Source organism: Solea solea, chromosome 9, assembly GCF_958295425.1.
Source record: "Solea solea chromosome 9, fSolSol10.1, whole genome shotgun sequence".
Lineage (NCBI taxonomy): Eukaryota > Metazoa > Chordata > Actinopteri > Pleuronectiformes > Soleidae > Solea > Solea solea.
This window is the reverse complement of record NC_081142.1, coordinates 21,457,962-21,478,189: the sequence shown is the minus strand read 5'-3', so window position 1 is coordinate 21,478,189 and position 20,228 is coordinate 21,457,962. Positions and strand designations below refer to the sequence as shown.

General features: G+C 47.7%; 4 protein-coding genes across 4 annotated transcripts; all 4 read right to left on the bottom strand.

Annotated features, from left to right (window-relative positions):
- Positions 1-2,751: 2,751 nt before the first annotated feature.
- On the bottom strand, positions 2,752-6,133 carry LOC131465724 (integumentary mucin C.1-like; the record flags this gene model as incomplete). The annotated part of the gene is made up of 4 exons (XM_058638592.1): positions 2,752-3,023; positions 3,339-3,959; positions 4,785-5,051; positions 6,016-6,133. Coding segments are annotated over 4 exons (1,278 nt in total), but the record flags the coding sequence as incomplete, so codon positions are not given.
- A 2,396-nt stretch (positions 6,134-8,529) lies between these two features.
- LOC131465181 (integumentary mucin C.1-like) lies at positions 8,530-10,863 on the bottom strand (the record flags this gene model as incomplete). The annotated part of the gene is made up of 2 exons (XM_058637574.1): positions 8,530-8,603; positions 10,470-10,863. Coding segments are annotated over 2 exons (468 nt in total), but the record flags the coding sequence as incomplete, so codon positions are not given.
- An 858-nt stretch (positions 10,864-11,721) lies between these two features.
- LOC131465720 (mucin-5AC-like) lies at positions 11,722-15,021 on the bottom strand (the record flags this gene model as incomplete). The annotated part of the gene is made up of 3 exons (XM_058638589.1): positions 11,722-12,059; positions 12,891-13,647; positions 14,494-15,021. Coding segments are annotated over 3 exons (1,623 nt in total), but the record flags the coding sequence as incomplete, so codon positions are not given.
- A 3,909-nt stretch (positions 15,022-18,930) lies between these two features.
- On the bottom strand, positions 18,931-19,578 carry LOC131465180 (integumentary mucin A.1-like; the record flags this gene model as incomplete). The annotated part of the gene is made up of 1 exon (XM_058637573.1): positions 18,931-19,578. A coding segment is annotated over one exon (648 nt), but the record flags the coding sequence as incomplete, so codon positions are not given.
- Positions 19,579-20,228: the final 650 nt, after the last annotated feature.

The window sequence follows — 20,228 nt, the reverse complement described above, 5'->3', positions numbered from 1 at the left end:
TGTTGTGGTTGGAGTAGTTGTAGTTGTGGTTGGAGCAGTTGTAGTTGTTGTTGGATCAGTCGTAGTGGTTGGTGCAGTCGTAGTTGTGGTTGGAGCAGTTGTAGTTGTTGTTGGATCAGTCGTAGTGGTTGGTGCAGTCGTAGTGGTTGGAGCAGTAGTAGTTGTAGTTGTGGTTGAAGCAGTTGTAGTGGTTGGTGCAGGCGTTGTAGTGGTTGTTGCAAGAGTAGTTGTGGTTGGAGCAGTAGTAGTTGTGGTTGGGGCAGTAGTTGTAGTTGGAGAAGCAGTTGTTGTGGTTGGGGCAGTAGTTGTAGTAGTTGGAGCAGCAGTAGTTGTGGTTGAAGCAGTAGTAGTTGTGGTTGGGGCAGTAGTTGTGATTGGTGCAGTTGTTGTAGTGGTTGGTGCAGTCGTAGTGGTTGGAGCAGTAGTAGTTGTAGTTGATGCAGTAGTTGTAGTGGTTGGAGCAGGAGTTGTGGTTGGAGTAGTTGTAGTTGTGGTTGGAGCAGTTGTAGTTGTTGGTGCAGGCGTTGTAGTGGTTGGTGCAAGAGTAGTTGTGGTTGGAGCAGTAGTAGTTGTAGTTGTGGTTGGAGCAGTTGTAGTGGTTGGTGCAGGCGTTGTAGTGGTTGGTGCAAGAGTAGTTGTGGTTGGAGCAGTAGTAGTTGTGGTTGGGGCAGTAGTTGTAGTTGGAGCAGCAGTTGTGGTTGGGGCAGTAGTTGTAGTGGTTGGAGCAGGAGTTGTTGTGGTTGGAGTAGTTGTAGTTGTGGTTGGAGCAGTTGTAGTTGTTGGTGCAAGAGTAGTTGTGGTTGGAGCAGTAGTAGTTTTGGTTGGGGCAGTAGTTGTAGTTGGAGCAGTAGTTGAAGTGGTTGGAGCAGGAGTTGTTGTGGTTGGAGTAGTTGTAGTTGTTGTTGGAGCTGTTGTAGTTGTTGGTGCAGGCGTTGTAGTGGTTGGTGCAAGAGTAGTTGTGGTTGGAGCATTAGTAGTTGTGGTTGGGGCAGTAGTTGTAGTTGGAGCAGCATTTGTTGTGGTTGAAGCAGTAGTTGTCGTGGTTGGTGCAGTAGTTGTGATTGGTGCAGTCGTAGTGGTTGGTGCAAGAGTAGTTGTGGTTGGTGCAGTAGTAGTTGTTGGAGTAGTTGTTGTAGTGGTTGGTGCAGTAGTTGTGGTTGGAGTAGTTGTACTGGTTGGATAAGTAGTAGTTGTGGTTGGATCAGTAGTAGTCGTGGTTGGGGCAGTAGTTGTAGTGGTTGGAGCAGGAGTTGTTGTGGTTGGAGTAGTTGTAGTTGTGGTTGGAGCAGTTGTAGTTGTTGTTGGATCAGTCGTAGTGGTTGGTGCAGTCGTAGTTGTGGTTGGAGCAGTTGTAGTTGTTGTTGGATCAGTCGTAGTGGTTGGTGCAGTCGTAGTGGTTGGAGCAGTAGTAGTTGTAGTTGTGGTTGGAGCAGTTGTAGTGGTTGGTGCAGGCGTTGTAGTGGTTGTTGCAAGAGTAGTTGTGGTTGGAGCAGTAGTAGTTGTGGTTGGGGCAGTAGTTGTAGTTGGAGAAGCAGTTGTTGTGGTTGGGGCAGTAGTTGTAGTAGTTGGAGCAGCAGTAGTTGTGGTTGAAGCAGTAGTAGTTGTGGTTGGGGCAGTAGTTGTGATTGGTGCAGTTGTTGTAGTGGTTGGTGCAGTCGTAGTGGTTGGAGCAGTAGTAGTTGTAGTTGATGCAGTAGTTGTAGTGGTTGGAGCAGGAGTTGTTGTGGTTGGAGTAGTTGTAGTTGTGGTTGGAGCAGTTGTAGTTGTTGGTGCAGGCGTTGTAGTGGTTGGTGCAAGAATAGTTGTGGTTGGAGCAGTAGTAGTTGTAGTTGTGGTTGGAGCAGTTGTAGTGGTTGGTGCAGGCGTTGTAGTGGTTGGTGCAAGAGTAGTTGTGGTTGGAGCAGTAGTAGTTGTGGTTGGGGCAGTAGTTGTAGTTGGAGCAGCAGTTGTGGTTGGGGCAGTAGTTGTAGTGGTTGGAGCAGGAGTTGTTGTGGTTGGAGTAGTTGTAGTTGTGGTTGGAGCAGTTGTAGTTGTTGGTGCAAGAGTAGTTGTGGTTGGAGCAGTAGTAGTTTTGGTTGGGGCAGTAGTTGTAGTTGGAGCAGTAGTTGAAGTGGTTGGAGCAGGAGTTGTTGTGGTTGGAGTAGTTGTAGTTGTTGTTGGAGCTGTTGTAGTTGTTGGTGCAGGCGTTGTAGTGGTTGGTGCAAGAGTAGTTGTGGTTGGAGCATTAGTAGTTGTGGTTGGGGCAGTAGTTGTAGTTGGAGCAGCATTTGTTGTGGTTGAAGCAGTAGTTGTCGTGGTTGGTGCAGTAGTTGTGATTGGTGCAGTCGTAATGGTTGGTGCAAGAGTAGTTGTGGTTGGTGCAGTAGTAGTTGTTGGAGTAGTTGTTGTAGTGGTTGGTGCAGTAGTTGTGGTTGGAGTAGTTGTACTGGTTGGATAAGTAGTAGTTGTGGTTGGATCAGTAGTAGTCGTGGTTGGGGCAGTAGTTGTAGTGGTTGGAGCAGGAGTTGTTGTGGTTGGAGTAGTTGTAGTTGTGGTTGGAGCAGTTGTAGTTGTTGTTGGATCAGTCGTAGTGGTTGGTGCAGTCGTAGTTGTGGTTGGAGCAGTTGTAGTTGTTGTTGGATCAGTCGTAGTGGTTGGTGCAGTCGTAGTGGTTGGAGCAGTAGTAGTTGTAGTTGTGGTTGAAGCAGTTGTAGTGGTTGGTGCAGGCGTTGTAGTGGTTGTTGCAAGAGTAGTTGTGGTTGGAGCAGTAGTAGTTGTGGTTGGGGCAGTAGTTGTAGTTGGAGAAGCAGTTGTTGTGGTTGGGGCAGTAGTTGTAGTAGTTGGAGCAGCAGTAGTTGTGGTTGAAGCAGTAGTAGTTGTGGTTGGGGCAGTAGTTGTGATTGGTGCAGTTGTTGTAGTGGTTGGTGCAGTCGTAGTGGTTGGAGCAGTAGTAGTTGTAGTTGATGCAGTAGTTGTAGTGGTTGGAGCAGGAGTTGTTGTGGTTGGAGTAGTTGTAGTTGTGGTTGGAGCAGTTGTAGTTGTTGGTGCAGGCGTTGTAGTGGTTGGTGCAAGAATAGTTGTGGTTGGAGCAGTAGTAGTTGTAGTTGTGGTTGGAGCAGTTGTAGTGGTTGGTGCAGGCGTTGTAGTGGTTGGTGCAAGAGTAGTTGTGGTTGGAGCAGTAGTAGTTGTGGTTGGGGCAGTAGTTGTAGTTGGAGCAGCAGTTGTGGTTGGGGCAGTAGTTGTAGTGGTTGGAGCAGGAGTTGTTGTGGTTGGAGTAGTTGTAGTTGTGGTTGGAGCAGTTGTAGTTGTTGGTGCAGGCGTTGTAGTGGTTGGTGCAAGAGTAGTTGTGGTTGGAGCATTAGTAGTCGTGGTTGGGGCAGTAGTTGTAGTTGGAGCAGCATTTGTTGTGGTTGAAGCAGTAGTTGTCGTGGTTGGTGCAGTTGTTGTGATTGGTGCAGTCGTAGTGGTTGGTGCAAGAGTAGTTGTGGTTAGTGCAGTAGTAGTTGTTGTTGGAGTAGTTGTTGTAGTGGTTGGTGCAGTAGTTGTGGTTGGAGTAGTTGTAGTGGTTGGATCAGTAGTAGTTGTGGTTGGATCAGTAGTAGTTGTGGTTGGATCAGTAGTAGTCGTGGTTGAAGCAGTAGTTGTAGTGGTTGGAGCAGGAGTTGTTGTTGGAGTAGTTGTAGTTGTGGTTGGAGCAGTTGTAGTTGTTGTTGGATAAGTAGTAGTTGTGGTTGGATCAGTAGTAGTCGTGGTTGGGGCAGTAGTTGTAGTGGTTGGAGCAGGAGTTGTTGTGGTTGGAGTAGTTGTAGTTGTGGTTGGAGCAGTTGTACTTGTTGTTGGATCAGTCGTAGTGGTTGGTGCAGTCGTAGTTGTGGTTGGAGCAGTTGTAGTTGTTGTTGGATCAGTCGTAGTGGTTGGTGCAGTCGTAGTGGTTGGAGCAGTAGTAGTTGTAGTTGTGGTTGGAGCAGTTGTAGTGGTTGGTGCAGGCGTTGTAGTGGTTGTTGCAAGAGTAGTTGTGGTTGGAGCAGTAGTAGTTGTGGTTGGGGCAGTAGTTGTAGTTGGAGAAGCAGTTGTGGTTGGGGCAGTAGTTGTAGTAGTTGGAGCAGCAGTAGTTGTGGTTGAAGCAGTAGTAGTTGTGGTTGGGGCAGTAGTTGTGATTGGTGCAATCGTTGTAGTGGTTGGTGCAGTCGTAGTGGTTGGAGCAGGAGTTGTTGTGGTTGGAGTAGTTGTAGTTGTGGTTGGAGCAGTTGTAGTTGTTGGTGCAGGCATTGTAGTGGTTGGTGCAAGAGTAGTTGTGGTTGGAGCAGTAGTAGTTGTAGTTGTGGTTGGAGCAGTTGTAGTGGTTGGTGCAGGCGTTGTAGTGGTTGGTGCAAGAGTAGTTATGGTTGGAGCAGTAGTAGTTGTGGTTGGGGCAGTAGTTGTAGTTGGAGCAGCAGTTGTGGTTGGGGCAGTAGTTGTAGTGGTTGGAGCAGGAGTTGTTGTGGTTGGAGTAGTTGTAGTTGTGGTTGGAGCAGTTGTAGTTGTTGGTTCAGGCGTTGTAGTGGTTGGTGCAAGAGTAGTTGTGGTTGGAGCATTAGTAGTCGTGGTTGGGGCAAGAGTTGTAGTTGGAGCAGCATTTGTTGTGGTTGAAGCAGTAGTTGTCGTGGTTGGTGCAGTAGTTGTGATTGGTGCAGTCGTAGTGGTTGGTGCAAGCGTAGTTGTGGTTGGTGCAGTAGTAGTTGTTGGAGTAGTTGTTGTAGTGGTTGGTGCAGTAGTTGTGGTTGGAGTAGTTGTAGTGGTTGGATCAGTAGTAGTTGTGGTTGGATCAGTAGTAGTTGTGGTTGGATCAGTAGTAGTCGTGGTTGAAGCAGTAGTTGTAGTGGTTGGAGCAGGAGTTGTTGTTGTTGGAGTAGTTGTAGTTGTGGTTGGAGCAGTTGTAGTTGTTGTTGGATCAGTCGAAGTGGTTGGTGCAGTCGTAGTTGTGGTTGGAGCAGTTGTAGTTGTGGTGAGAGCAGTTGTAGTTGTTGTTGGATCAGTCGTAGTGGTTGGTGCAGTCGTAGTGGTTGGAGCAGTAGTAGTTGTAGTTGTGGTTGGAGCAGTTGTAGTGGTTGGTGCAGGCGTTGTAGTGGTTGTTGCAAGAGTAGTTGTGGTTGGAGCAGTAGTATTTGTGGTTGGGGCAATTGTTGTAGTTGGAGAAGCAGTTGTTGTGGTTGGGGCAGTAGTTGTAGTAGTTGGAGCAGCAGTAGTTGTGGTTGGAGTAGTTGTAGTTGTGGTTGGAGCAGTTGTAGTTGTTGGTGCAGGCGTTGTAGTGGTTGGTGCAAGAGTAGTTGTGGTTGGAGCATTAGTAGTCGTGGTTGGGGCAGTAGTTGTAGTTGGAGCAGCATTTGTTGTGGTTGAAGCAGTAGTTGTCGTGGTTGGTGCAGTAGTTGTGATTGGTGCAGTCGTAGTGGTTGGTGCAAGAGTAGTTGTGGTTGGTGCAGTAGTAGTTGTTGTTGGAGTAGTTGTTGTAGTGGTTGGTGCAGTAGTTGTGGTTGGAGTAGTTGTAGTGGTTGGATCAGTAGTAGTTGTGGTTGGATCAGTAGTAGTTGTGGTTGGATCAGTAGTAGTCGTGGTTGAAGCAGTAGTTGTAGTGGTTGGAGCAGGAGTTGTTGTTGTTGGAGTAGTTGTAGTTGTGGTTGGAGCAGTTGTAGTTGTTGTTGGATAAGTAGTAGTTGTGGTTGGATCAGTAGTAGTCGTGGTTGGGGCAGTAGTTGTAGTGGTTGGAGCAGGAGTTGTTGTGGTTGGAGTAGTTGTAGTTGTGGTTGGAGCAGTTGTAGTTGTTGTTGGATCAGTCGTAGTGGTTGGTGCAGTCGTAGTTGTGGTTGGAGCAGTTGTAGTTGTTGTTGGATCAGTCGTAGTGGTTGGTGCAGTCGTAGTGGTTGGAGCAGTAGTAGTTGTAGTTGTGGTTGGAGCAGTTGTAGTGGTTGGTGCAGGCGTTGTAGTGGTTGTTGCAAGAGTAGTTGTGGTTGGAGCAGTAGTAGTTGTGGTTGGGGCAGTAGTTGTAGTTGGAGAAGCAGTTGTTGTGGTTGGGGCAGTAGTTGTAGTAGTTGGAGCAGCAGTAGTTGTGGTTGAAGCAGTAGTAGTTGTGGTTGGGGCAGTAGTTGTGATTGGTGCAGTCGTTGTAGTGGTTGGTGCAGTCGTAGTGGTTGGAGCAGTAGTAGTTGTAGTTGATGCAGTAGTTGTAGTGGTTGGAGCAGGAGTTGTTGTGGTTGGAGTAGTTGTAGTTGTGGTTGGAGCAGTTGTAGTTGTAGTTGTGGTTGGAGCAGTTGTAGTGGTTGGTGCAGGCGTTGTAGTGGTTGGTGCAAGAGTAGTTGTGGTTGGAGCAGTAGTAGTTGTGGTTGGGGCAGTAGTTGTAGTTGGAGCAGCAGTTGTGGTTGGGGCAGTAGTTGTAGTGGTTGGAGCAGGAGTTGTTGTGGTTGGAGTAGTTGTAGTTGTGGTTGGAGCAGTTGTAGTTGTTGGTGCAGGCGTTGTAGTGGTTGGTGCAAGAGTAGTTGTGGTTGGAGCATTAGTAGTCGTGGTTGGGGCAGTAGTTGTAGTTGGAGCAGCATTTGTTGTGGTTGAAGCAGTAGTTGTCGTGGTTGGTGCAGTAGTTGTGATTGGTGCAGTCGTAGTGGTTGGTGCAAGCTTGGTTGTGGTTGGTGCAGTAGTAGTTGTTGGAGTAGTTGTTGTAGTGGTTGGTGCAGTAGTTGTGGTTGGAGTAGTTGTAGTGGTTGGATCAGTAGTAGTTGTGGTTGGATCAGTAGTAGTTGTGGTTGGATCAGTAGTAGTCGTGGTTGAAGCAGTAGTTGTAGTGGTTGGAGCAGGAGTTGTTGTTGTTGGAGTAGTTGTAGTTGTGGTTGGAGCAGTTGTAGTTGTTGTTGGATCAGTCATAGTGGTTGGTGCAGTCGTAGTTGTGGTTGGAGCAGTTGTAGTTGTGGTTGGAGCAGTTGTAGTTGTTGTTGGATCAGTTGTAGTGGTTGGTGCAGTCGTAGTGGTTGGAGCAGTAGTAGTTGTAGTTGTGGTTGGAGCAGTTGTAGTGGTTGGTGCAGGCGTTGTAGTGGTTGTTGCAAGAGTAGTTGTGGTTGGAGCAGTAGTATTTGTGGTTGGGGCAGTAGTTGTAGTTGGAGAAGCAGTTGTTGTGGTTGGGGCAGTAGTTGTAGTAGTTGGAGCAGCAGTAGTTGTGGTTGAAGCAGTACTTGTCGTGGTTGGTGCAGTAGTTGTGATTGGTGCAGTCGTAGTGGTTGGTGCAAGAGTAGTTGTCGTTGGTGCAGTAGTAGTTGTGGTTGGAGCAGTAGTAGTTGTAGTTGTGGTTGGAGCAGTTGTAGTGGTTGGTGCAGGCGTTGTAGTGGTTGGTGCAAGAGTAGTTGTGGTTGGAGCAGTAGTAGTTGTGGTTGGGGCAGTAGTTGTAGGTGGAGCAGCAGTTGTTGTGGTTGGGGCAGTCGTAATTGGGGTTGGAGCATTTGTAGTTGTGGTTGGAGCAGTTGTAGTTGTTGTTGGATCAGTCGTAGTGGTTGGTGCAGTCGTAGTGGTTGGAGCAGTAGTAGTTGTAGTTGTGGTTGGAGCAGTTGTAGTGGTTGGTGCAGGCGTTGTAGTGGTTCTTGCAAGAGTAGTTGTGGTTGGAGCAGTAGTAGTTGTGGTTGGTGCAGTAGTTGTAGTTGGAGAAGCAGTTGTTGTGGTTGGGGCAGTAGTTGTAGTGGTTGGAGCAGCAGTAGTTGTGGTTGAAGCAGCAGTAGTAGTTGTGGTTGGGGCAGTAGTTGTAGTTGGAGCAGCAGTTGTGGTTGGGGCAGTAGTTGTAGTGGTTGGAGCAGGAGTTGTTGTGGTTGGAGTAGTTGTAGTTGTGGTTGGAGCAGTTGTAGTTGTTGGTGCAGGCGTTGTAGTGGTTGGTGCAAGAGTAGTTGTGGTTGGAGCAGTAGTAGTTGTGGTTGCGGCAGTAGTTGTAGTTGGAGCAGCAGTTGTTGTGGTTGAAGCAGTAGTTGTCGTGGTTGGTGCAGTAGTTGTGGTTGGTGCAAGAGTAGTTGTGGTTGTTGCAGTAGTAGTTGTTGTTGGAGTAGTTGTTGTAGTGGTTGGTGCAGTAGTTGTGGTTGGAGTAGTCGTTGTAGTGGTTGAAGCAGTAGTAGTTGTGGTTGGGGCAGTAGTTGTGATTGGTGTAGTCGTTGTAGTGGTTGGTGCAGTCGTAGTGGTTGGAGCAGTAGTAGTTGTAGTTGATGCAGTAGTTGTGGTTGGATCAGTAGTAGTTGTGGTTGGGGCAGTAGTTGTAGTGGTTGGAGCAGGAGTTGTTGTGGTTGGAGTAGCTGTAGTTCTGGTTGGGGCAGTAGTTGTAGTTGGAGCAGCAGTTGTTGTGGTTGAAGCAGTAGTTGTCGTGGTTGGCGCAGTAGTTGTGATTGGTGCAGTCGTAGTGGTTGGTGCAAGAGTAGTTGTGGTTGGTGCAGTAGTAGTTGTTGTTGGAGTAGTTGTTGTAGTGGTTGGTGCAGTAGTTGTGGTTGGAGTAGTTGTAGTAGTTGGTGCAGTAGTAGTTGTGGTTGGGGCAGTAGTTGTTGTTGTTGGGGCAGTAGTTGTTGTGGTTGGGGCAGTAGTTGTAGTGGTTGGAGCAGTAGTCGTTGTAGTTGGAGCAGTAGTAGTTGTGGTTGGGGCAGTAGTTGTGATTGGTGCAGTCATTGTAGTGGTTGGTGCAAGAGTAGTTGTGGTTGGTGCAGTAGTAGTTGTTGTTGGAGTAGTCGTAGTGGTTGGTGCACTAGTTGTGGTTGGAGTAGTTGTTGTAGTGGTTGGTGCAAGAGTGGTTGTGGTTGGTGCAGTAGTAGTTGTTGTTGGAGTAGTCGTTGTAGTGGTTGGTGCAGTAGTTGTGGTTGGAGTAGTTGTTGTAGTGGTTGGTGCAAGTGTAGTTGTGGTTGGGGCAGTAGTTGTTGTTGTTGGGGCAGTAGTTGTTGTGGTTGGGACAGTAGTTGTAGTGGTTGGAGAAGTAGTTGTTGTCGTTGGGGCAGTAGATGTAGTGGTTGCAGCAGTTCTAGTTGTGGTTGAATCAGTAGTTGTAGTGGTTGGTGCAGTAGTTGTGGTTGGAGCAGGAGTAGTTGTGGTTGGAGCAGTTGTAGTTGTTGGATCAGTCGTAGTGGTTGGTGCAGTCGTAGTGGTTGGAGCAGTAGTAGTTGTAGTTGTGGTTGGAGCAGTTGTAGTGGTTGTTGCAAGAGTAGTTGTGGTTGGAGCAGTAGTAGTTGTGGTTGGGGCAGTAGTTGCAGTGGTTGGAGCAGCAGTAGTTGTGGTTGAAGCAGTAGTAGTTGTGGTTGGGGCAGTAGTTGTGATTGGTGCAGTCGTTGTAGTGGTTGGTGCAGTCGTAGTGGTTGGAGCAGTAGTAGTTGTAGTTGATGCAGTAATTGTGGTTGGATCAGTAGTAGTTGTGGTTGGGGCAGTAGTTGTAGTGGTTGGAGCAGGAGTTGTTGTGGTTGGAGTAGTTGTAGTTGTGGTTGGAGCAGTTGTAGTTGTTGGTGCAGGCGTTGTAGTGGTTGGTGCAAGAGTAGTTGTGGTTGGAGCAGCAGTAGTTGTAGTTGGAGCAGCAGTTGTTGTGGTTGAAGAAGTAGTTGTCATGGTTGGTGCAGTAGTTGTGATTGGTGCAGTCGTAGTGGTTGGTGCAAGAGTAGTTGTGGTTGGTGCAGTAGTAGTGGTTGGAGTAGTTGTTGTAGTGGTTGGTGCAGTAGTAGTTGTGGTTGGAGCAGTAGTAGTTGTAGTTGTGGTTGGAGCAGTTGTAGTGGTTGGTGCAGGCGTTGTAGTGGTTAGTGCAAGAGTAGTTGTGGTTGTGGCAGTAGTTGTAGTTGGAGCAGCAGTTGTTGTGGTTGGGGCAGTAGTTGTGGTTGGAGTAGTTGTTGTAGTGGTTGGTGCAGTAGTAGTTGTGGTTGGAGCAGTAGTAGTTGTAGTTGTGGTTGGAGCAGTTGTAGTGGTTGGAGTAGTTGTAGTTGTGGTTGGAGCAGTTGTAGTTGTTGGTGCAGGCGTTGTAGTGGTTGGTGCAAGAGTAGTTGTGGTTGGAGCAGTAGTAGTTGTGGTTGGGGCAGTAGTTGTAGTTGGAGCAGCAGTTGTTGTGGTTGAAGAAGTAGTTGTAGTGGTTGGTGCAGTAGTAGTTGTGGTTGGAGCAGTAGTAGTTGTAGTTGTGGTTGGAGCAGTTGTTGTGGTTGGAGTAGTTGTAGTTGTGGTTGGAGCAGTTGTAGTTGTTGGTGCAGGCGTTGTAGTGGTTGGTGCAAGAGTAGTTGTGGTTGGAGCAGTAGTAGTTGTGGTTGGGGCAGTAGTTGTAGTTGGAGCAGCAGTTGTTGTGGTTGAAGAAGTAGTTGTCATGGTTGGTGCAGTAGTTGTGATTGGTGCAGTCGTAGTGGTTGGTGCAAGAGTAGTAGTGGTTGGAGTAGTTGTTGTAGTGGTTGGTGCAGTAGTAGTTGTGGTTGGAGCAGTAGTAGTTGTAGTTGTGGTTGGAGCAGTTGTAGTGGTTGGTGCAGGCGTTGTAGTGGTTAGTGCAAGAGTAGTTGTGGTTGTGGCAGTAGTTGTAGTTGGAGCAGCAGTTGTTGTGGTTGGGGCAGTAGTTGTGGTTGGAGTAGTTGTTGTAGTGGTTGGTGCAGTAGTAGTTGTGGTTGGAGCAGTAGTAGTTGTAGTTGTGGTTGGAGCAGTTGTAGTGGTTGGAGTAGTTGTAGTTGTGGTTGGAGCAGTTGTAGTTGTTGGTGCAGGCGTTGTAGTGGTTGGTGCAAGAGTAGTTGTGGTTGGAGCAGTAGTAGTTGTGGTTGGGGCAGTAGTTGTAGTTGGAGCAGCAGTTGTTGTGGTTGAAGAAGTAGTTGTAGTGGTTGGTGCAGTAGTAGTTGTGGTTGGAGCAGTAGTAGTTGTAGTTGTGGTTGGAGCAGTTGTTGTGGTTGGAGTAGTTGTAGTTGTGGTTGGAGCAGTTGTAGTTGTTGGTGCAGGCGTTGTAGTGGTTGGTGCAAGAGTAGTTGTGGTTGGAGCAGTAGTAGTTGTGGTTGGGGCAGTAGTTGTAGTTGGAGCACCAGTTGTTGTGGTTGAAGCAGTAGTTGTCGTGGTTGGCGCAGTAGTTGTGATTGGTGCAGTCGTAGTGGTTGGTGCAAGAGTAGTTGTGGTTGGTGCAGTACTAGTTGTTGTTGGAGTAGTTGTTGTAGTGGTTGGTGCAATTGTTGTGGTTGGAGTAGTTGTTGTAGTGGTTGGTGCAGTAGTTGTGGTTGGAGTAGTTGTTGTAGTGGTTGGTGCAGTAGTAGTTTTGGTTGGAGCAGTAGTAGTTGTAGTTGTGGTTGGAGCAGTTGTAGTGGTTGGTGCAGGCGTTGTAGTGGTTAGTGCAAGAGTAGTTGTGGTTGGAGCAGTAGTAGTTGTGGTTGGGGCAGTAGTTGTAGTTGGAGCAGCAGTTGTTGTGGTTGGGGCAGTAGTTGTAGTGGTTGGAGCAGCAGTAGTTGTGGTTGAAGCAGTAGTAGTTGTGGTTGGGGCAGTAGTTGTGGTTGGAGCAGCAGTAGTTGTGGTTGAAGCAGTAGTAGTTGTGGTTGGGGCAGTAGTTGTGATTGGTGCAGTCGTAGTGGTTGGTGCAGTCGTAGTGGTTGGAGCAGTAGTAGTTGTAGTTGATGCAGTAGTTGTGGTTGGATCAGTAGTAGTTGTGTTTGGGGCAGTAGTTGTAGTGGTTGGAGCAGGAGTTGTTGTGGTTGGAGTAGTTGTAGTTGTGGTTGGGGCAGTAGTTGTAGTTGGAGCAGCAGTTGTTGTGGTTGAAGCAGTAGTTGTCGTGGTTGGCGCAGTAGTTGTGATTGGTGCAGTCGTAGTGGTTGGTGCAAGAGTAGTTGTGGTTGGTGCAGTACTAGTTGTTGTTGGAGTAGTTGTTGTAGTGGTTGGTGCAGTAGTTGTGGTTGGAGCAGTTGTAGTGGTTGGTGCAGTAGTAGTTGTGGTTGGGGCAGTAGTTGTTGTTGTTGGGGCAGTAGTTGTTGTGGTTGGGGCAGTAGTTGTGGTGGTTGGAGCAGTAGTCGTTGTAGTTGGAGCAGTAGTTCTAGAGGTTGGAGCAGTGGTAGTTGTGGTTGGAGCAGTTGTAGTTGATGCAGCAATCATTGTAGTTGGAGCAGTAGTAGTTGTGGTTGGGGCAGTAGTTGTGATTGGTGCAGTCATTGTAGTGGTTGGTGCAAGAGTAGTTGTGGTTGGTGCAGTAGTAGTTGTTGTTGGAGTAGTCGTTGTAGTGGTTGGTGCAGTAGTTGTGGTAGGAGTAGTTGTTGTAGTGGTTGGTGCAAGAGTAGTTGTGGTTGGGGCAGTAGTTGTTGTTGGAGAAGTAGTCGTTGTAGTTGGAGCAGTACTAGTTGTGGTTGAAGCAGTAGTTGTAATGGTTGGTGCAGTAGTTGTGGTTGGAGCAGGAGTAGTTGTGGTTGGAGCAGTTGTAGTTGTTGTTGGATCAGTTGTAGTGGTTGGTGCAGTCGTAGTTGTGGTTGGAGCAGTTGTAGTTGTGGTTGGAGCAGTTGTAGTTGTTGTTGGATCAGTCGTAGTGGCTGGTGCAGTCGTAGTTGTTGGAGCATTAGTAGTTGTAGTTGTGGTTGGAGCAGTTGTAGTTGTTGGTGCAGGCGTTGTAGTGGTTGGTGCAAGAGTAGTTGTGGTTGGAGCAGTTGTAGTTGTAGTTGGAGTAGTCGTTGTAGTGGTTGGTGCAGTAGTTGTTGTGGTTGTAGTAATTGTAGTTGTGGTTGGAGCAGTAGTAGTTGTGGTTGGGGCAGTAGTTGTAGTTGGAGCAGCAGTTGTTGTGGTTGGGGCAGTAGTTGTTGTGGTTGGAGTAATTGTAGTTGTGGTTGGAGCAGTTGTAGTGGTTGGTGCAGTCGTTGTAGTGGTTGGTGCAAGAGTAGTTGTGGTTGGGGCAGTAGTTGTTGTTGTTGGGGCAGTAGTTGTTGTGGTTGGGACAGTAGTTGTAGTGGTTGGAGCAGTAGTCGTAGTTGGAGCAGTAGTTGTAGAGGTTGGAGCAGTGGTAGTTGTGGTTGGAGCAGTTGTAGTTGGAGAATTAGTAGTTGTGGTTGAAGCAGTAGTTGTAGTGGTTGGAGCAGTAGTTGTGGTTGTAGTAATTGTAGTTGTGATTGGAGCAGTAGTAGTTGTGGTTGGGGCAGTAGTTGTAGTTGGAACAGCAGTTGTTGTGGTTGGGGCAGTAGTTGTAGTGGTTGGAGCAGCAGTAGTTGTGGTTGGAGCAGTTGTACTTGATACAGTAGTCGTAGTTTGAGCAGTAGTAGTGGTTGGTGCAGTCGTAGTGGTTGGTGCAAGAGTCGTTGTGGTTGGTGTACTAGTAGTTGTGGTTGGAGTAGTCGTAGTGGTTGGTGCAGTAGTTGTGGTTGGAGTAGTTGTTGTAGTGGTTGGTGCAGTAGTAGTTGTGGTTGGGGCAGTAGTTGTTGTTGGGGCAGTAGTTGTTGTTGGGGCAGTAGTTGTGGTTGGGGAAGTAGTTGTAGTGGTTGGAGCAGTAGTCGTAGTTGGAGCAGTACTAGTTGTGGTTGAAGCAGTAGTTGTAGAGGTTGGAGCAGTGGTAGCTGTGGTTGGAGCAGTTGTAGTTGATGCAGTAGTCATTGTAGTTGGAGCAGTAGTAGTGGTTGAAGCAGTAGTTGTAGTGGTTGGAGCAGTAGTTGTGGTTGTAGTAATTGTAGTTGTGGTTGGAGCAGTAGTAGTTGTGGTTGGGGCAGTAGTTGTAGTTGGAGCAGCAGTTGTTGTGGTTGGGGCAGTAGTTGTAGTGGTTGGAGCAGCAGTAGTTGTGGTTGGAGTAGTTGTACTTGATGCAGTAGTCATAGTTTGAGCAGTAGTAGTGGTTGGTGCAGTCGTAGTGGTTGGTGCAAGAGTAGTTGTGGTTGGTGTACTAGTAGTTGTGGTTGGAGTAGTCGTTGTAGTGGTTGGTGCAGTAGTTGTGGTTGGAGTAGTTGTTGTAGTGGTTGGTGCAGTAGTAGTTGTGGTTGTGGCAGTAGTTGTTGTTGGGGCAGTAGTTGTTGTTGGGGCAGTAGTTGTGGTTGGGGCAGTAGTTGTAGTGGTTGGAGCAGTAGTCGTAGTTGGAGCAGTAGTTGTAGAGGTTGGAGCAGTGGTAGTTGTTGTTGGAGCAGTTGTAGTTGATGCAGTAGTCATTGTATTTGGAGCAGTAGTAGTTGTGGTTGAAGCAGTAGTTGTAGTGGTTAGAGCAGGAGTAGTTGTGGTTGGAGCCGTTGTACTTGATGCAGTAGTCGTAGTTTGAGCAGTAGTAGTTGTGGTTGAAGCAGTAGTTGTCGTGGTTGGTGCAGTAGTTGTAGTTGGAGCAGTAGTAGTGGTTGGTGCAGTCGTTGTAGTGGTTGGTGCAAGAGTAGTTGTGGTTGGTGTACTAGTAGTTGTGGTTGGTGCAGTGGTTGTGGTTGGAGTCGTTGTAGTAGTTGGTGCAGTAGTTGTGGTTAGGGCAGTAGTTTTTGTGGTTGAGGCAGTTGTAGTTGTGGTTGGAGCAGTCGTAGTGGTTGCAGTTGTAGTTGTTGCTGCAGTAGTTTTTGTTGTTGGAGCAGTAGTTGTAGTTGGGGCAGTTGTTGTAGTTGGAGCAGTAGTGGTTGTGGTTGGGGCAGAAGTTGTTGTGGTTGGGGCAGTAGTTTTAGTGGTTGAAGCAGCACTAGTTGTGGTTGGAGCAGTGGAAGTTGTGGTTGGAGCAGTAGTAGTTGTGGTTGAAGCAGTAGTAGTTGTGGTTGGAGCAGTCGTTGTAGTCGTTGCTGCTGTAGTTGTTGTGGTTGGTGCAGTAGTTGTAGTGGTTGGTGAAGTAGTTTTTGTGGTTGAAGCAGTAGTTGTAGTGGTTGGAGCGGTTGTTGTGGTCGGAGCAGTTGTAGTTGTGGTTGGATCTGTCGTAGTGGTTGGTGCAGTCGTTGTAGTGGTTGGAGCAGTAGTTGTGGTTTGGGCAGTAGTTGTAGTTGGAGCAGTAGTTGTTGTGGTTGGGGTAGTTGTAGTTGTGGTTGGAGAAGTCGTAGTGGTTGGTGCAGTCGTTGTAGTGGTTAGTGCAAAAGTAGTTGTGGTTGGAGTAGTCGTTGTAGTGGTTGGTGCAGTAGTTGTGGTTGGTGCAGTAGTTGTAGTGGTTGGTGCAGTAGTTGTAGTGGTTGGTGCAGTAGTTATTGTAGTTGGAGCAGTAGTAGTTGTGGTTGCAGCAGTAGTTGTAGTGGTTGCTGCAGTAGTTGTTGTAGTTGGGGCAGTAGTTGTAGTGGTTGGTGCAGTAGTTGTAGCTGGAGCAGTTGTGGTTGGGGCAATAGTTGTTGTGGTTAGGGCAGTAGTTGTAGTGGTTGGAGCAGTAGTTGTAGAGGTTGGAGCAGTGGTCGTTGATGCAGCAGTAGTTGTAGTTGGGACAGTTGTTGTAGTTGGAGCAGCAGTAGTTGGAGCAGTAGTAGTTGTGGTTGGGGCAGTAGTTGTTGTTGTTGGGGCAGTAGTTGTTGTTGGGGCTGTAGTTGTTGTGGTTGGTGCAGTAGTTGTAGTTGTTGGTGCAGTAGTTATTGTAGTTGGAGCAGTAGTAGTTGTGGTTGCAGCAGTAGTTGTAGTGGTTGGTGCAGTAGTTGTGGTAGGAGCAGGAGTAGTTGTGGTTGGGACAGTAGTTGTTGTGGTTGGGGTAGTTGTAGTTGTGGTTGGAGAAGTCGTAGTGGTTGGTGCAGTCGTTGTAGTGGTTAGTGCAAGAGTAGTTGTGGTTGGAGCAGTAGTAGTTGTGGTTGGAGTAGTCGTAGTGGTTGGTGCTGTAGTTGTGGTTGGTGCAGTAGTTGTAGTGGTTGGTGCAGTAGTTATTGTAGTTGGAGCAGTAGTAGTTGTGGTTGCAGCAGTAGTTGTAGTGGTTGCTGCAGTAGTTTTTGTGGTTGAAGCAGTAGTTGTCGTGGTTGGTGCAGTAGTTGTAGTTGGAGCAGTAGTAGTGGTTGGTGCAGTCGTTGTAGTGGTTGGTGCAAGAGTAGTTGTGGTTGGTGTACTAGTAGTTGTGGTTGGTGCAGTGGTTGTGGTTGGAGTCGTTGTAGTAGTTGGTGCAGTAGTTGTGGTTAGGGCAGTAGTTTTTGTGGTTGAGGCAGTTGTAGTTGTGGTTGGAGCAGTCGTAGTGGTTGCAGTTGTAGTTGTTGCTGCAGTAGTTTTTGTTGTTGGAGCAGTAGTTGTAGTTGGGGCAGTTGTTGTAGTTGGAGCAGTAGTGGTTGTGGTTGGGGCAGAAGTTGTTGTGGTTGGGGCAGTAGTTTTAGTGGTTGAAGCAGCACTAGTTGTGGTTGGAGCAGTGGAAGTTGTGGTTGGAGCAGTAGTAGTTGTGGTTGAAGCAGTAGTAGTTGTGGTTGGAGCAGTCGTTGTAGTCGTTGCTGCTGTAGTTGTTGTGGTTGGTGCAGTAGTTGTAGTGGTTGGTGAAGTAGTTTTTGTGGTTGAAGCAGTAGTTGTAGTGGTTGGAGCGGTTGTTGTGGTCGGAGCAGTTGTAGTTGTGGTTGGATCTGTCGTAGTGGTTGGTGCAGTCGTTGTAGTGGTTGGAGCAGTAGTTGTGGTTTGGGCAGTAGTTGTAGTTGGAGCAGTAGTTGTTGTGGTTGGGGTAGTTGTAGTTGTGGTTGGAGAAGTCGTAGTGGTTGGTGCAGTCGTTGTAGTGGTTAGTGCAAAAGTAGTTGTGGTTGGAGTAGTCGTTGTAGTGGTTGGTGCAGTAGTTGTGGTTGGTGCAGTAGTTGTAGTGGTTGGTGCAGTAGTTGTAGTGGTTGGTGCAGTAGTTATTGTAGTTGGAGCAGTAGTAGTTGTGGTTGCAGCAGTAGTTGTAGTGGTTGCTGCAGTAGTTGTTGTAGTTGGGGCAGTAGTTGTAGTGGTTGGTGCAGTAGTTGTAGCTGGAGCAGTTGTGGTTGGGGCAATAGTTGTTGTGGTTAGGGCAGTAGTTGTAGTGGTTGGAGCAGTAGTTGTAGAGGTTGGAGCAGTGGTCGTTGATGCAGCAGTAGTTGTAGTTGGGACAGTTGTTGTAGTTGGAGCAGCAGTAGTTGGAGCAGTAGTAGTTGTGGTTGGGGCAGTAGTTGTTGTTGTTGGGGCAGTAGTTGTTGTTGGGGCTGTAGTTGTTGTGGTTGGTGCAGTAGTTGTAGTTGTTGGTGCAGTAGTTATTGTAGTTGGAGCAGTAGTAGTTGTGGTTGCAGCAGTAGTTGTAGTGGTTGGTGCAGTAGTTGTGGTAGGAGCAGGAGTAGTTGTGGTTGGGACAGTAGTTGTTGTGGTTGGGGTAGTTGTAGTTGTGGTTGGAGAAGTCGTAGTGGTTGGTGCAGTCGTTGTAGTGGTTAGTGCAAGAGTAGTTGTGGTTGGAGCAGTAGTAGTTGTGGTTGGAGTAGTCGTAGTGGTTGGTGCTGTAGTTGTGGTTGGTGCAGTAGTTGTAGTGGTTGGTGCAGTAGTTATTGTAGTTGGAGCAGTAGTAGTTGTGGTTGCAGCAGTAGTTGTAGTGGTTGCTGCAGTAGTTTTTGTGGTTGGAGCAGTAGTTGTAGTTGGGGCAGTAGTTGTCGTGGTTGGTGCAGAAGTTGTGGTTGGGGCAGTAGTTGTAGTTGGAGCGGTAGTTGTTGTGGTTGGGGTATTTGTAGTTGTGGTTGGAGAAGTCGTAGTGGTTGGTGCTGTTGTTGTAGTGGTTAGTGCAAGAGTAGTTGTGGTTGGAGCAGTAGTAGTTGTGGTTTGAGTAGTCTTTGTAGTGGTTGGTGCAGTAGTTGTTGTGGTTGGTGCAGTAGTTGTAGTGGTTGGAGCAGTAGTTGTTGTGGTTGGGGCAGTTGTAGTTGTGGTTGGAGCAGTCGTAGTGGTTGTTGCAGTCGTTGTAGTAGTTGGTGCAAGAGTAGTTGTGGTTGGAGCAGTAGTAGTTGTGGTTGAGGCAGTTGTTGTAGTTGGAGCAGTAGTTGTGGTTGGGGGAGTAGTTGTAATGGTTGGAGCAGCAGTAGTTGTGGTTTGAGCAGTTGTAGTTGATGTAGTAGTCGTAGTTTGAGCAGTAGTAGTTGTGGTTGAAGCAGTAGTTGTCGTGGTTGGTGCAGTAGTTGTAGTTGGAGCAGTAGTTGTGGTTGTGGTTGGAGCAGTTGTAGTTGTGGTTGGATCAGTCGTAGTGGTTGAAGCAGCACTAGTTGTGGTTGGAGCAGTTGTAGTTGTGGTTGGAGCAGTCATTGTAGTGGTTGGATCAGTCGAAGTGGTTGGTGCAGTCGTTGTAATGGTTTGGGGAGTAGTTGTAGTGGTTGGAGCAGCAGTAGTTGTGGTTGGAGCAGTTGTAGTTGATGCAGTAGTCGTAGTTTGAGCAGTAGTAGTTGTGGTTGAAGCAGTAGTTGTCATGGTTGGTACAGTAGTTGTGGTTGGGGCAGAAGTTGTAGTTGGAGCAGTAGTTGTTCTAGTTGGGGCAGTAGTTGTCGTGGTTGGTGCAGTAGTTGTGGTTGTAGCAGTAGTAGTTGTGGTCATGGCAGTTTTAGTTGTAGTTGGGTCAGTATTTGTTGTGGTTGGGGCAGTAGCTGTAGTGATTGGAGCTGTAATAGTTGTGGTTGGAGCAGCAGTAGTTGTGGTTGGAGCAGTTGTAGTTGATGCAGTAGTAGTTGTGGTTGGGGCAGTTGTAGTTGTGGTTGGAGCAGTCATTGTAGTGGTTGGATCAGTTGTAGTGGTTGGTGCAGTCGTTGCAGTGGTTGGAGCAGTAGTAGTTGTGGTTGGAGCAGTAGTAGTTGTGGTTGGAGCAGTCATTGTAGTGGTTGGTGCAGTAGTTGTTGTGGTTGGTGCAGTAGTTGTAGTGGTTGGTGTAGTAGTTGTGGTTACAGCAGTAGTTGTAGTGGTTGCTGCAATAGTTTTTATGGTTGGAGCAGTAGTTGTTCTAGTTGGGGCAGTAGTTGTCGTGGTTGGTGCAGTAGTTGTGGTTGGGGCAGTAGCTGTAGTGGTTGGAGCTGTAATAGTTGTGGTTGGAGCAGTTGTAGTTGATGCAGTAGTAGTTGTGGTTGAAGCAGTAGTTGTCGTGGTTGCTGCAGTAGTTACAGTTGGAGCAGTAGTTATTGTGGTTGGGGCAGTTGCAGTTGTAGTTGGATCAGTCGTAGTGGTTGGTGCAGTAGTTGTTGTGGTTGGGGCAGTTGTAGTTGTGGTTGGAGCAGTAGTTGTCGTAGTTGGGGCAGTAGTTGTTGTGGTTGTAGCAGTAGTTGTTGTGGTTGGAGCAGTCATTGTAGTGGTTGGATCAGTCGTAGTGGTTGGTGCAGTCGTTGTAGTGGTTGGGGGAGTAGTTGTAGTGGTTGGAGCAGCAGTAGTTGTGGTTGGAGCAGTTGTAGTTGATGCAGTAGTCATAGTTTGAGCAGTAGTAGTTGTGGTTGAAGCAGTAGTTGTGGTTGGTACAGTAGTTGTGGTTGGGGCAGTAGTTGTAGTCGGAGCAGTAGTTGTTGTAGTTAGGGCAGTTGTGGTTGGGGCAGTAGTTGTAGTGGTTGGAGCCGTAGTTGTGGTTGTTGCTGCAGTAGTTTTTGTGGTTGGAGCAGTCGTTGTAGTTGGGGTAGTAGTTGTAGTGGTTGGAGCAGTAGTTGTAGAGGTTGGAGCAGTGGTCGTTGATGCAGTAGTCGTTGTAGTTGGAGCAGTAGTAGTTGTGGTTGGGGCAGTAGTTGTTGTTGTTGGGGTAGTAGTTGTAGTGGTTGGTGCAGTAGTTGTGGTAGGAGCAGGAGTAGTTGTGGTTGAAGCAGTTGTTGTAGTGGTTGGTGCAGTAGTTGTGGTCGGAGCAGTAGTTGTGGTTGGATCAGTCGTTGTGGTTGGAGCAGTAGCAGTTGTGGTTGGTGCAGTCGTTGTAGTGGTTGATGCAGTAGTTGTCGTGGTTGGTACAGTAGTTGTAGTGGTTGGTGCAGTAGTTATTGTAGTTGGAGCAGTGGTAGTTGTGGTTGAAGCAGTTGTAGTTAATGGAGTAGTCGTTGTAGGTGGAGCAGTAGTAGTTGTGGTTGAAGCAGTAGTTGTAGTGGTTGGTGCAGTAGTTGTGGTCGGAGCAGTAGTTGTGGTTGGATCAGTCGTTGTGGTTGGTGCAGTCGTTGTAGTGGTTGGTGCAGTAGTAGTTGTGGTTGGGGCAGTACTTGTTGTAATTGGGGCGGTAGTTGTAGTGGTTAGTGCAGTAGTTGTGGTTGGAGCAGTAGTTGTAGTGGTTGGTGCAGTAGTTATTGTAGTTGGAGCAGTAGTTGTTGTTGCAGCAGTAGTTGTAGTGGTTGCTGTAGTAGTTTTTGTAGTTGGGGCAGTAGTTGTAGTGGTTGTTGCAGTAGTTGTAGTTGGAGCAGTACTAGTTGTGGTTGGAGCAGTTGTTGTTGATGCAATAGTCGTTGTAGTTGGAGCAGAAGTAGTTGTGGTTGGAGCAGTAGTTGTGGTTGGAGCAG